This window comes from Halichoerus grypus, chromosome 12 (assembly GCF_964656455.1).
Source record: "Halichoerus grypus chromosome 12, mHalGry1.hap1.1, whole genome shotgun sequence".
Taxonomy (NCBI): domain Eukaryota; kingdom Metazoa; phylum Chordata; class Mammalia; order Carnivora; family Phocidae; genus Halichoerus; species Halichoerus grypus.
The window spans coordinates 87,289,408-87,302,401 of NC_135723.1; the positions used below are offsets into that span (position 1 = coordinate 87,289,408).

The 12,994-nt window shown below is 38.6% G+C and overlaps 1 protein-coding gene across 3 annotated transcripts in view; it reads left to right on the top strand.

Moving 5' to 3' along the window:
- EXOC4 (exocyst complex component 4) overlaps window positions 1-12,994 on the top strand; it is a 729,394-nt gene that overhangs the window by 39,322 nt on the left and 677,078 nt on the right. For all 3 annotated transcript variants that reach the window (XM_036091687.2, XM_078059577.1, XM_078059578.1), the window contains exon 4: window positions 10,824-11,008. In XM_036091687.2, coding sequence (XP_035947580.2) covers window positions 10,824-11,008 — 185 coding nt within the window. The remainder of the gene's footprint in view (window positions 1-10,823; window positions 11,009-12,994) is intronic.

Genomic DNA, 12,994 nt, shown 5'->3' on the forward strand with positions numbered 1-12,994 from the left:
GATCAATAATGAAATAGCCACCATTAAGCCCATCTGTTTCTGGTGTAGTATATTGATTTGAAAGACCAATGCCAATATTCTATACTAATAACAGGGAAGAATTGGGCACATGTTTTGATAGACTTACAAAGAATGGGATGGTGCCATTGTTGATCACTTGTGTTGTTGGTATACATATATGAATGTGGCCTTAACCTTGAAGGAGCTTACATGCTAATAAGGAGAGACAGATGAACAAGTAGTGTCTTGTATCAGGATGAGCATGACAAGAAATGGGGACCAGGAATATTGGGGACGGGGTGGGGTAGTATGGTTGGCTGTTTAAATAAGGTGGTCAGCTGTAGCTGCTTCGAACTGTACTTGAGACCCCTTCATTCCCTCAAACACCCAATCTTTTCAAAGAGGTTTAGGAAGAGCTGAAAACAAATTTATTAAACGAGAAACCTTGGTGTTTGTCTAAAATTAAATGAGCTGCCTTAGTGTGGCAGCTTCATTTTACTCCTGGAGAGTAAAAGTACAGGGCTTGTAAACTACTTTTGTTGGTGCTCAATGCCCTTTTTTTTTTTAATATTTGTTTTTGAAGGCTAGGGTTTCTAAAAGCCACACTGATAGGCACCAGGTTATTGTATTAACTTTCCTTCCCTTTTAGTTTGCTGTTTTATCTGCTCTTCTTTGCCTGTTTTATTTTAAAGCACATAGAAATTCTGTTAGATTGCACTAAACCTCATAAGGTTCAGCAGTTTTCAGTTGGCTCGCTTGGCTGTAGGACAGTGATTCCCAAACTGTGCATTAGGGACTCCTTCAAGAATTCTAAAGCCCAGGTCATACCCTACACTGATGACATTGAAATCTGTGGTGGTGGACACTAGCTTCAGTAATTTGACATTCTCCAGGTGATTCCAACGTACAGATAAATTTGGAGCCGTAGATTTAGGGTATAGCCTATCTGTGCTGTGCAACAGAGTAAAACTAATTGTCCTCGACTTCATGTAACACCAGCTCTAAGGAGTTAGAAACCACTTATTTGCATATGACAGACATCACAGGGTGGTTGATACTGTGATGGACAGATGTTGTAGTTTGAAGTTGCTTTGTTGCCATCCTCTTGTGGATTTTGGATAGAGCTGACGAGTATGTGGCTCTTACTCTGGAATTACAGCCTGATGATTTGGTCAAGAGGAGCATTGTTAAATGGTTAAATCAGATGCTGTCCAGGTTTGGGCTGACTTGAACTCTTTAGGGCTCCCCATTGGTGCTCTAATTCCTGCATTCTTACTGTGGTTTCTTATCTGACATCGCCGGGATTTCATGGGTTGAAATTGGGGCACAAATTGACTTATTGACAAGTGGTGGCTAGGTACATTGTGGTATAGTGCAAACAAAATGGATTTAGAAGCTAGACGTTCTTAATTCCAACCCTGACTCAACATCTCACCAGTTCTGTGAGCTTAGACAAATCACTTTCTCTCCCTGTTTTGTCGTGTTCTCTTCTGTAGAGTCGATATACACATACCCTGTCTAGGTTATAGAATGGCTGTGAGAATAAAAATGAAGTTTTGTAAGGGTACAGTGCTTTGTAAAACGTAAGGCAATATACAAATTTAAAAAAGTGTAAGTAGCATCATTACTACCACACAGTGCCAGGTAAGAGAAAAAGCAGTCATCTGGGACTTGTTTATACTGCGCAGCCTTTCTCTCCTGGAGCTACCATCACTAATGCATACATGTTGTTTTAATCAGATTACCTGTGTGTGCACACACGTTTATACACTTTAGTCTGTAGGAGGAATAAACTCAGGCAAGAATAATACACAAGTCCTTTGCTGACCTCCTCTGTCATATGCTGGGTTTCAGCCTCACATATGGACTCGCTTGAACAGGTTTCTCATTGGTCAATCTGTGGCTAGATGGGGACCCTATATATGTATAAATTGGTGCAGGTGATGATGCATGTTGTTGATGGGAGCGCTCTATGTCAACTTGACTATGATCTGAGAAGGCGGATCGGTAGCTTTTGCTTGGCTTGACGAGATAGGAGGAGCTTGTTGGAGTCTGGCTTCTCTTCGATTCATCCCAGTACCAATGACTTGTTCCTAGCTTTGAAAATGCAAAAAGCCATATTCCTCTCACATTCCTTTGTAGGATTTTAATAGTTGATGTTAGTAAAGAGCTGTGTAAGTGCTGAGCACTTCTAATGGATTTGGGGGTCTTGGAGGGTGGGCAAAATTGTCTTGATTTAAGTGTGAGCCTGCAGTGACTTTCAGAGACCTTTGCCAACTCTGTAACTGTTTCTTGCCCCAGAATAACAAATAAGATGACAGGAAGTGACTTTGGGACACTTGTCAAATGAGGATATCTTTCCTTAGTGGTCTCTTCTCTTGTATTTTGGAATAGAAACCTAGGATTTAATGCTGTCTTTATGGAGCACTGATGGGAATTGAGAATTGGAGGGACCATAAGATTAGGAACAGTGAAGGATTTTTGTGTGTGTGATCTTTTCCATAAGCAATTAAAATTCTTAACTGTCTCTTAAGGTGTTAGGTATAGTTTAATTTCATCAGGAAGTAATTGTGAACTGATCCGTTATAAGTCCATTTCGAACAAATAAGGCTCTTAATTTGGCATTATGTATTAGAAGCCCTAAATATGTGCATTATTTTGGACTTGGAATTCTACTTCTAGAGTGTTAAGGAAAGAGTTAAGAATTTTAATTATGTGATAATTATCCTTGTATACATTTTTTTTATCACAGGCGGATATGTGAAAATAAAAGAATAGCAATTACTTAGTATGGGGAAACGGTTTAAGTCATTTGTGGAATATTCAGTTTATGGGTATGAATGCTAAAAATATGTTGGGTAATGGGCAGATGTTTCCAATATATGGCCAAATGGAAAACGCATATTTAAAAATAATAATACTTTTTAAAACTTTGTGTGGAAAAACAGTTGGAATCAGGTTAAAATATATTTTACCTGATTAGTGAGAATGTGGACCATCTTTTTCCTTTGTGATTTTGTGGTTTTCAAGTTTTCTTGATCACGTATTTTTACAATTTGGAAGAAAAACAAAGGTTAAGAAACATACATTTCTGGGCCTTTTTTTTTTTTTAAACCTGTGAGATTAGGGTGGGATCCCAGTCCTAACAGCCTTTTAAGGTCTCTTACAATAGAAAATACAGTATTTCATTTTTCAGATACTGTCCTTCTGTGAGGCTTGGACTGATGGAATATCTTACAAGACCTGCCACCCCTACTTTACAAGAGGATAAAAACAAAGATTTTTGCTTAAGTTATGGGAATTATTTGTGGTGGAATGTCCCGATGTTGAGGAAAAAACAAAAACCAAAAGAGGTGGAAGGCCCAAAGAAGACTTAAGAATAGCTTAGTCAAATGGTACGCTTTTAGAACAAGCCCGTGTCTCACAGCAGTGGTGGGTTGAGCTCTGTGGTGAAACCTGCAGTCACGTTGGATCTCTCATGGGTTTTGTTTTCCAAGATAGATTTGAAGATACTTTAAAGAAGAAATTCACAAGTGAAAGAAAGGGCTTTTCTTTGACAGCGCTGTATCTTGCAGGCCCCCCTCCGTTTATTCACTTATCAATAACTTCATCTCATTTGCTTTATCCTGTAAATTCCATTAGCTCCCCGGCAGTCTATTGCATTAAGCCTTTTCTACCTAATATTGCCTCATTTACATTGACACATGCTTGACCTCAGCCCTTCTCCTCTCTTTGCTAATGCACCAACAAGCACTGATACCTCTCTGGAGCATTATCATTTGGTTGTTAGCACAACTAATAACAGCCCTTCATTTGAACTGATGAAGGTTTATTAAATAAAAACATGTAATAACCCTGGCAGTAATGAAAGGGAATGGCAGTAGACAGCATCCTGTTTTTAATGGTGAGAGCATGCTGAGTCTGCATTATAGGTATTGGGTTTCCAGAGGGAGCAAGGGCACCTGAATGGGGCTGATCAATATTCTGTTAGCAAACTGACTGTAAGAATGGGCATTTTTGATTGCCTGATTTGATCACTGTGGATTGGCTGCAGGCTGAGGAGTTAGGGTGGAAAAAAGTGTTCTTGCTCCAGGCTCTTGGCCTTGCCGTGTGCTGCAGCTTTCTTGGGAAGTCTGTCCTAAGTTCCAAGCTGTCAGTAGCCTGGAGGCCTGCAGTCAATGGCAAAACAGAACCATAGGGAGCCAAATCTCCAGGAAAGCTGGGATCAGGGATTCTGTTTTTCTTATAGATCCCCTAAGACTCCTCTAAACCTCCACTATAGTCCTGGGCCTTGAATGGATTCCCTCATTCTGCTTTGTATGCCCCACACTCTGCCTTCTAATGTCCCTCTCCTCCCATTTCCCCCAACCTTTTTGTATGAAGAGGAGTCTAAGCCATCCTCTGCATATGTCCCCTGTGGTGTCTGGTGTCCTGTTACAAACACAGGTCGAGTGGAGGTTGCTTTCAGTTTATATTTAAGAGGATTTTGTTCAACAAAATCCTTTGGGGTCACATGTTTGTGGTTTTATGTCATATGTATGTGTGTGTGTGTGTGTGTGTGTGTGCGCGCGCGCGTACACACACACACACACACATTTTTCCTAGCTTCTGTGATGCGACTGAATACATAGGGTTCTATTCTAAAGGCCACAGTGCTCCACAAACAGCCCTGTGATGTCCTAGATGCATCAAAGCTTTTAGATCTCCTAAAACTAACAGAATAAACCCTATGAAACAGCCAATACTGGGTCATTTTTGACTTGTAGAAACAGTTTCCTACGGTTCAAATTCCAAACTAATATATGAAAGATACTGTGTTTTTGTTTTGGCGAGGGTTTAAAGCTGCGTTTAGTTATTGTTGGTTTTTTTGGTTTTTGGTTTTTTAAAAATTCCTGTCTGATAGCCAAATTTCTGCTTGGGCAATGGGGTGTAGCAAAATGGAAATGTTTGGTAAGTGATTGATCTGGGATTCTTGGTGATAAACATCTTCAGTGCTTGTGTAAAGGTGGGTATGGCTCATTCTGCAATCAGGAGACTTCGTGTGTCCGTCTAGGACTCCCTGAGCCTGAATGTGGAGACTTTTGGGTGGAGGCTGTCTTGTGGAGCCACCAGAGTTTGTCTTCTAGCAGTTCGGGGCCCCGGTGGCAGCTGCCTACTGGCCTGGGCACTAAGTCAATGTCAGATTCCAAGGCCCGCTTCTTTTGTTCATAGCCAAAGGTTTCTGGTATTCTTAGTTGAGACTGTTGCAAAAATTTACTTACTTACCTAAGTATAGGAAGGGAGAAGGTATCCATTCTCTGGAATAGCCTAATTTCATATCTTTTTACTGTTACTGCATCTGTAAGTTGAGCCAAGGCAACATTTTCAGAATGGTTATGTTGTCTCCCTAGAAAAACAGTTCCTTAAGGGAGACATACAGATCTATTGAAAAGTGATAAAACATTTTGGAACCATGTAATTATTGGAGTCCTGAAGGAAATACTTATTTTGGACTCAACAGTGGCAACACATTTGCTTTCTTTAGGGGAACGTGATTGCCGAAATAAGCATTTTCCTTAGCTAGCAGATGGTTTAGTTAGAAACGGTTACTAATGTCAGTTACCGTTGTGTCTCTCCCCTCCCCCAACTAAAATAATAATAATAATAATAAAAGATCAGTAGTTTCTTTTCTAGTATCTCTTCAATGAAACAGCTGTCGAGAATGGCCAACTTTGGTGTTCCTCCAAAACATTTCTATTAGTTCATGTTAAAGCACAAAACTAGATCTTTTTACCTCTTCAACTTGAGTGAGATTAGCAGAAGACAAACACCTAACTATGAAACAATAATTTCGTACTTTAAACTAGAATGAAAGTGAAAAAATAGACATTTGGGAAAGAAAATTTAAGGCTCCTATAGTTCGTAATCACAAAGATGGCCTTTGTTGTAAACTTAGCTCTCAGCTTAACGTAAACTTTTTTGCAATACCAGGTAATTCCTGATTATATGCATTTTAACCGTACCTTTCACATACTTAGTTATGGAAACATTTTTAGGGATTTCCGTTTTCTTCCAGTGGATAGGTTTCTAGTAGCAAAACATGCTGTCCTGTTCAGTATCATGTATTAAAATATTTTGTAAATGCTAGCTTGTTTTCATAATCCTAAAGGACATGTTTTTCAAGTCTAGAACGGAGTTCTGTTATCTAAGCGGTTTCCGGCTGTGGTGAGTAGAATACTAATGTTTGATTAGGTGGTAATAGGAGTTGTAAGAAAACATTCCCTGCTTGTAGTATCTCCCCCAACCCCATCATTTTATTTTTGAAAATATGTGTGAGAAAACTTCCAGATCATTTAATTGGCTCATTATGTATTAATCTACCTTTAAGAGATGGTGTGGCCTATCTGAGAATTCTGGGTCATACTAGAGATCATTCGGGGTATGAGTGTGTGTTATTCCATCTGTGATAGAGGTGTAGATAGCACTTACCAATGAACTGCTGTATTGCATGTTATCTATTTGATTTTTTATCTGGTATGTCTTGTTCTGTAATAATATATATTTGATGTTACACGTCACACTTAAAAACCCAGTTTTAATAATTTCTTATAGCAACTCACCTGTGAGACCATTTTAGACCATTTTGTTGCTGTCTAATCCAACTGCATCTCTTGAATTCTTGTTAATGTTTCATCAGTGGTATTTAAAAAGTGCTCTGTAGACATTAAATTTAGGAAACAGTGAAATGATTCATAAAATGACCACATTAAAAAAACACAACTCTTTAGTTGTATTTTTACCAGTAGTTATGTATATCTAAATGTAGGTGGATATTTAATGATTTTTTTTAAGACTTTAAGTAATCTCTATGCCGCATGTGGGGCTTGAACTTAGAAACCCGAGATCCAGTTGCATGCTCCACTGACTAAGCCGGCCAGGAGCCCCATTTTAAACGTTTTGATATGTACAGTGCAGTGGCATTAAGAACATTTACATTGTGCAGCCATCACTACCTTCCATCTCTGAACTTTTTCATCGTCCCAAACTGCAACTGTGTACCCGTTAAACAATAACTCCCCTTTTCCTCCCTCCCCACAGCTTCCAGAAACCACTATTCTACTTTCTGTCTCTATGAATTTGCCTACTCTAGGTACATGATATAAGTGGAATCATACAGTATTTGTCCTTTTGTGTCTGGCTTATTTCACTTAGCTGAATGTTTTCAAGTTCTACCCATGTTGTAGCATGTTGCTACCACTTTTTTAAAAAAAAAATTTTTTTATTTAAATTCAATTTAGTTAACAAAGTGTATTATTAGTTTCAGGGGTAGAATTTAGTGATTCATCAGTTGCATAAAACACCCAGTGCTCATCACATCAAGTGTCCTCCCCAGTGTCCATCACCCAGTTACCCCATCCCCCCACCCACTTCCCCTCCAGCGACCTTAGTTTGTTCCCTCTAGTGAAGAGTCTCTTCGGGTTGCCTCCCTGTTTTTATCTTCCTTTATTTTTCCTTCCCTTCTCCTATCTTCATCTGTTTTGTTTCTTAAATTCCACATATGAGTGAAATCATATGGTATTTGTCTTTCTCTGACTTACTTCGCTTAGCATAATACTCTCTCGTTTCATCCACGTCGTTGCAAATGGCAATATTTCATTCTTTTGATGGCTGAGTAATATTCCATTGTATATATGCACCACATCTTCTTTATCCATTCATCTGTTGGTGGACATCTGGGCTCTTTCCATTTTTTGGCAGTTGTGGACATTGCTGCTATAAACATTGGGGTGCACGTGCCCCTTTGGATCATTGTTTTTGTATCCTTTGGATAAATACCTAGTAGTAGCAATTGCTAGGTCTTACGGTAGTTCTATTTTTAACTTTTTGAGGAACCTCCAAACTGTTTTCCAGAGTGGCTGCACCAATTTGCATTCCCACCAACAGTGTAAGAGGGTTCCCCTTTCTCTGCATCCTCACCAACATCTGTCGTTTCCTGACTTGATAATTTTAGCTATTCTGACTGGTGTGAGGTGGTATCTCATTGTGGTTTTGATTTATATTTCCCTGACGTTGAGGGATGTTGAGCATCTTCTCATGTGTCTGTTAGCCATTTGTGTGTCGTCTTCTGACAACTATTTTCTTAAAATCAGTTTTAGTACCACTTAGTAAGATTAGAGGAGGGGAGGACAATGACCTTGCCTAGCTTTCATAATTATAGCTTTTAATAAGTGAAGGCCAGAAAATTAGAGCACCGTATTTTCATATAAAAAGAAGACTATGCTGTCTTCTCTGTGGTAAATTCTTCAAGTCTTTGAAATTCTAAGACTAATCTTGATTATATATATTAATTGTACTTCTATTTTGGGTCCAGAAAACATATTCAGAAAGTTTGTCATCTAAATGGTTGTAATGGTTCTATGAACAAACAACACTTTACTGGAAATGTAGCGTTAGCAATGTTAGTAATAACATCTTGTGAGGTTTCTTTATCCACAGAATAATGTGGATAAAATCCAGAGATTTTATCAAAATCCACAGATTCTGTTAAAAATCTAATTTCAGTGAGCACTCAGAATGTGCCAGGCACTGTGGTAAGTGCTTTACCTATATTTAAAAAAAAAAAAAAAATTAAGTGGCTTTGAAAGTTGATATTATCCTATAATTTTGTATTTGGAACATGAACTGTTTGGGTTAAAAATCTTCATGCAAATTCCTACAAACAAATTGAGTGTGGATGTGCAGTGGGTGGTTTTTAAGCTTAAATATCTCAGCTGGATTTAATTACCTTAAGGGATAAGGCTACATGATGGGCCAGTGGCTTACCAAATTATTTTTCATTTTCTGGATCTTGATGTCACTAAAGGTTAATGCATCCTCTTTTCTCTGTTAGAGACCTGAGTTAAAATCCATTTTAGAGCATAAGTGTAAATGAATTTGTTGTTGTTTTTCCTCCTTGGGGACACAGTGGTCATTTTGTGCGGCTGCTTTTCCATTTGGAATCATTGGCAGCTCGCGTGAGGCCCAGGGGCTCTTGTCCCACGGGCAGTTGCAAGTCAGCATGAAAATGAACCGGCAGGCTGCAGGGGGCAGAGCTGGCCTAGGGCTTGTCACTTTTTCATGCCTTGATTCTTTCTTGGTTAACTTAAAGAAACTTATTTGCTACTGACATTTGATCATAGCACATCACAGAACAGGTGATGTGTTTGTGGGTAAGCCATTGCATTTTCCTCCTTGTCCAAGGCCAGTTTGTATTTGGCAGCTGCAGGCTTTCTGTATTCACTGTCCACGTGCTCCCAGATGACCTTGTATACTGGTGTGGGTCTGTGGTCAACCCTCTGGATTGTTGGTATGTTTCATGGCTTTTATTATTTATTGCTTTTATATACATGCCGTACTTTTTAGGAGCATATTTATATCACTAATTACATTTATTGTTTTTACCCTGAAGTATTATTTGTTATTGCCTTTATTTGTACCTTTTAGGAATATTTACAAGTATAACCTAAGTAGGGAATGGTCATAGCACAGGAATCCCTTTGGGGAGCTTGGTAGGGCTCTTTTCCCTCTGAGTTCAGCTGGTCCTCTTTTCTGTTTATAACTACTACTACTACCAGGGCTATTATTATTACATTCTTTGTATTTCTCTCTTGCTTTTATTTTTCTCCTAAGGAATAGTACCTAGAGTATACTCTTCTCATTGTTATTTTCTTTAAAAAAAAAAAAAAATAGGTCTTGGGGTGCCTGGGTGACTCAGTTAGGCATCCATCTCTTGATCTCAGCTCAGGTATTGATCTCAGGAATGTGAGTTCAAGCCCCATGTTGGGCTCCACACTGAGTGTGGAGCCTACTTTAAAAAATATATATATATCTTTACAGAAAGACAAATAGAATCTTTACATACATGGATAAATGGGATCATGTAATACATAATTTTTTTTTCCTTTTTGGTTATTGCTTTCAAAGTGAGTTGTCCCAGGCTCGCTGAATTCTTCATCTTCATTTGTTGCAGGCATTCCTACACCATTTTTATTCATCCAATCTTTTTTGTCTTAAAATCTCCCGAATTGCACTTTACACCAGGAGTATTTCCCTCTCCATAGTTTATCTCCTGTTCACCATTCATATCCCATTTCTTCTGTCGAACTGGATCAGGCCAAGGAGAGGTGAAGGCTGCTATTTTCTCCTTACAGCATTTATGTAAAACATGCATTTCCCTCTGTGTATGCGTATATAAGAAAGAGCGAGAGAGATGCATATCTAACTATATGTAGACATGCAGGTAGACTTAGGCTAACCGAGCTCTGACTCATGGTCACCATGAGAATTATTTAAAAATTTATGTAGTGTGCTTTTATTTCGTCTTAGTCTTAAAAAGCTAAATTTGATTAAAAGCTGATTTAAATCATTAGTATGTGGACTTCTTGTGAGAATATGAATGATACAGTTTAATTGGGAAGGTCATTTGACTTGTATCTGTTAATAAGCAGTGTATGGGGGAATAAATAATATGTACAGCTTTACGGTGCTTTAGATGCCTTCACGTTTATCAAGATTGTTTTCTTCAGCATTATTTCTCTTTAGATGTTAGACCCTTCAAAGGCAGAACTAGGCCTATCCACATTATACTCTTCAAAGTCTGATGTACGTTGGTAAGGTTCTCATAAACTCTCTTTTGACCATATCTTTTAAAAATAAGGTCATATGTTTTTATAAAATAAACTCTCCTATTTAAAGTCACAAAGTCTCATAAAAGAAGGTCTCAAATAAAAGTAGTCTCCTATTTCTAATATTGCTCGGTTATGTAGTTGTCCTACTTAATCTTTTTTTTTTTTTCTCCTTTTCAGGTGTCAGCAGTCGAGTCCTTGGAGGGCCCCCTGCTCCAGGTGGAAGGACTGAGTGACCTTAGGTTGGAGCTTCACAGTAAGAAGATGAACCTCCACTTGGTGCTCATAGATGAACTGCATCGGCACCTCTACATCAAATCCACAAGCCGAGTTGTGCAGCGTAACAAGGAGAAAGGGAGAGTGAGGTTAGTTAAAGAGGCTCTTAGCTACAGTGTCTTGTGGCAGTGGAGAATTTTAAGGAATATTATTTGTTTCCCAAAATACTGTTGCCATTTATTTACTTCTTGCTTTTTTTTTTTTTTTTTTTTTTTTTTTACTTTTTAACATACTGTCCCTGAAACTATAAGGCGGTTTTATAATAGCAAATGCTCCATGTTCTGAAAGGCTGACATCCAAAGTTTCTTCATTCCTTCGTTGCACATTTATTATGATCCTTTTATGTAAAGATAAGAAACATCTACTGTGGGCCTTTATACTGGATCAGAGATACTCTGGCATACCTCAGAAGGAAGAGAAAAAGATCCTTAAGTTGTATAGTACAGTCAGCATAATGAAGAAATATAAGTGTCTGAACTGAAGTTAAAAGATTCTTTGTTCCTTAGGGTTGTGTTCAGCTTTAGACAATGTTCATTCTGGAATAGTTCAGGAGCGCTTCAGAGAAAACACTTTTATCCCTGGGCTGATCGTAGCATAGGCCTCTACTTAAGGGCGTGGGTGTGGACTCAGGAAATTCATTAGGTTAGTCTAGACCTGGTAGGGAGTAAGACTAGATCTTAAGACTGTTAAGGCAGTAGAATACTAACATTATTGACATGTATCAGATAGCTGTGCGTGTCCTAGTCTTTCCAACATGCCTTTAAAATAGCCATAAGATCTTTTCAGAGGGTAGTTTTAGCAGTATCTGCCAAAATGCATGTGCTCATACTTTTTCATCTAGCTACGGACAAGAGGAGCCCTGGAAGCAGTGCATGCTGGGAATGAAGTCTTTGAAGTCCTATCCTGTTCAGACAGAAATTGCCAACTCTGTGCATGATGCTTCAATTCAGTCCAAGACCCTGACAGAGAAGTTTCTATCTCTTTTCTGCATATGGGCACTAGAAAATCTTCTGCCGGGCACACAAATTGGGCTATGTATCTGAGACTTAACTTCAACACTGGATCTGGATAGAATGTTAGTTCCTTAGTGGAGGGTAGTGTTAGGTGGGGGCCAATGCCCTACTGTCACCATGCCTGCAGTTGCTGGATTTTTCAGTGATCTCTAAATGTCCCTGCATCTGTCCTTATCCCCTCAAGATTCAGAGTCCTTGGTGGAAGCATCCAGTTTGTTGAGCCTGAGACATGTCTGGCCTCCTTCAACTTTTATAGTAGGAAGTTAGGCCCTCTTTTTTGCTTTGACCCAGACAGTGGAGGGTCTTTCCAAGTACAAAGACTGTTCCAGTTGTTGGTATCCAAAAATAAATACACAAACACCCAACAAATTTCTACTGTGGGAGAAAACAAAAAAATCACATGAAGGCACATACATAAAAAGAATAGATTTTTTTTTTTAAGATTTTATTTATTTGTTTGAGAGAGAGGCACAGCATGAGTGAGGGGAGGGGCAGAGGCAGAGGGAGAAGCAGACCCCCTGGTGAGCAGGGAGCCCGATGTGGGGCTCGATCCCAGGACCTGAGATCATGACCTGAGCCGAAGGCAGACGTTTAACTGACTGAGTGACCCAGGCGCCCCAAGAACAGATATTTTTGAAGTAGAAACAGACAACTAGTAGATATAATAAGAGAGAGTTACATGGCTACATGGAAAAAATAATAAAAATGGTATTTGGAGGATATGAAACAAGACCTAAATAAATGAGGAGAGACCTTCCATGTTCTTAAAGAGATCAGTCCCAGTTATAGCCCAGTTGGGTTTTTTGAAATTGTCAGATCTGTAGTTCACATAGAAGAATAAATGAATAAGAATTATTTAAAAATATTGGAGAAAAATAATAAGGCCTTTCTTATCTAATATTAAAATACTATTTTAAAACTAATCGAAACAGTACAGGTATGCAATAGAAAATCAGATTGCTATAGCAAAACAGAATTTAGAAACATATGCAGGATATATGGGACTTCAGTAATTTTAAACAATAATCCAAGTAAGTAGAGGGAATGAAGGCTATTTAGAAA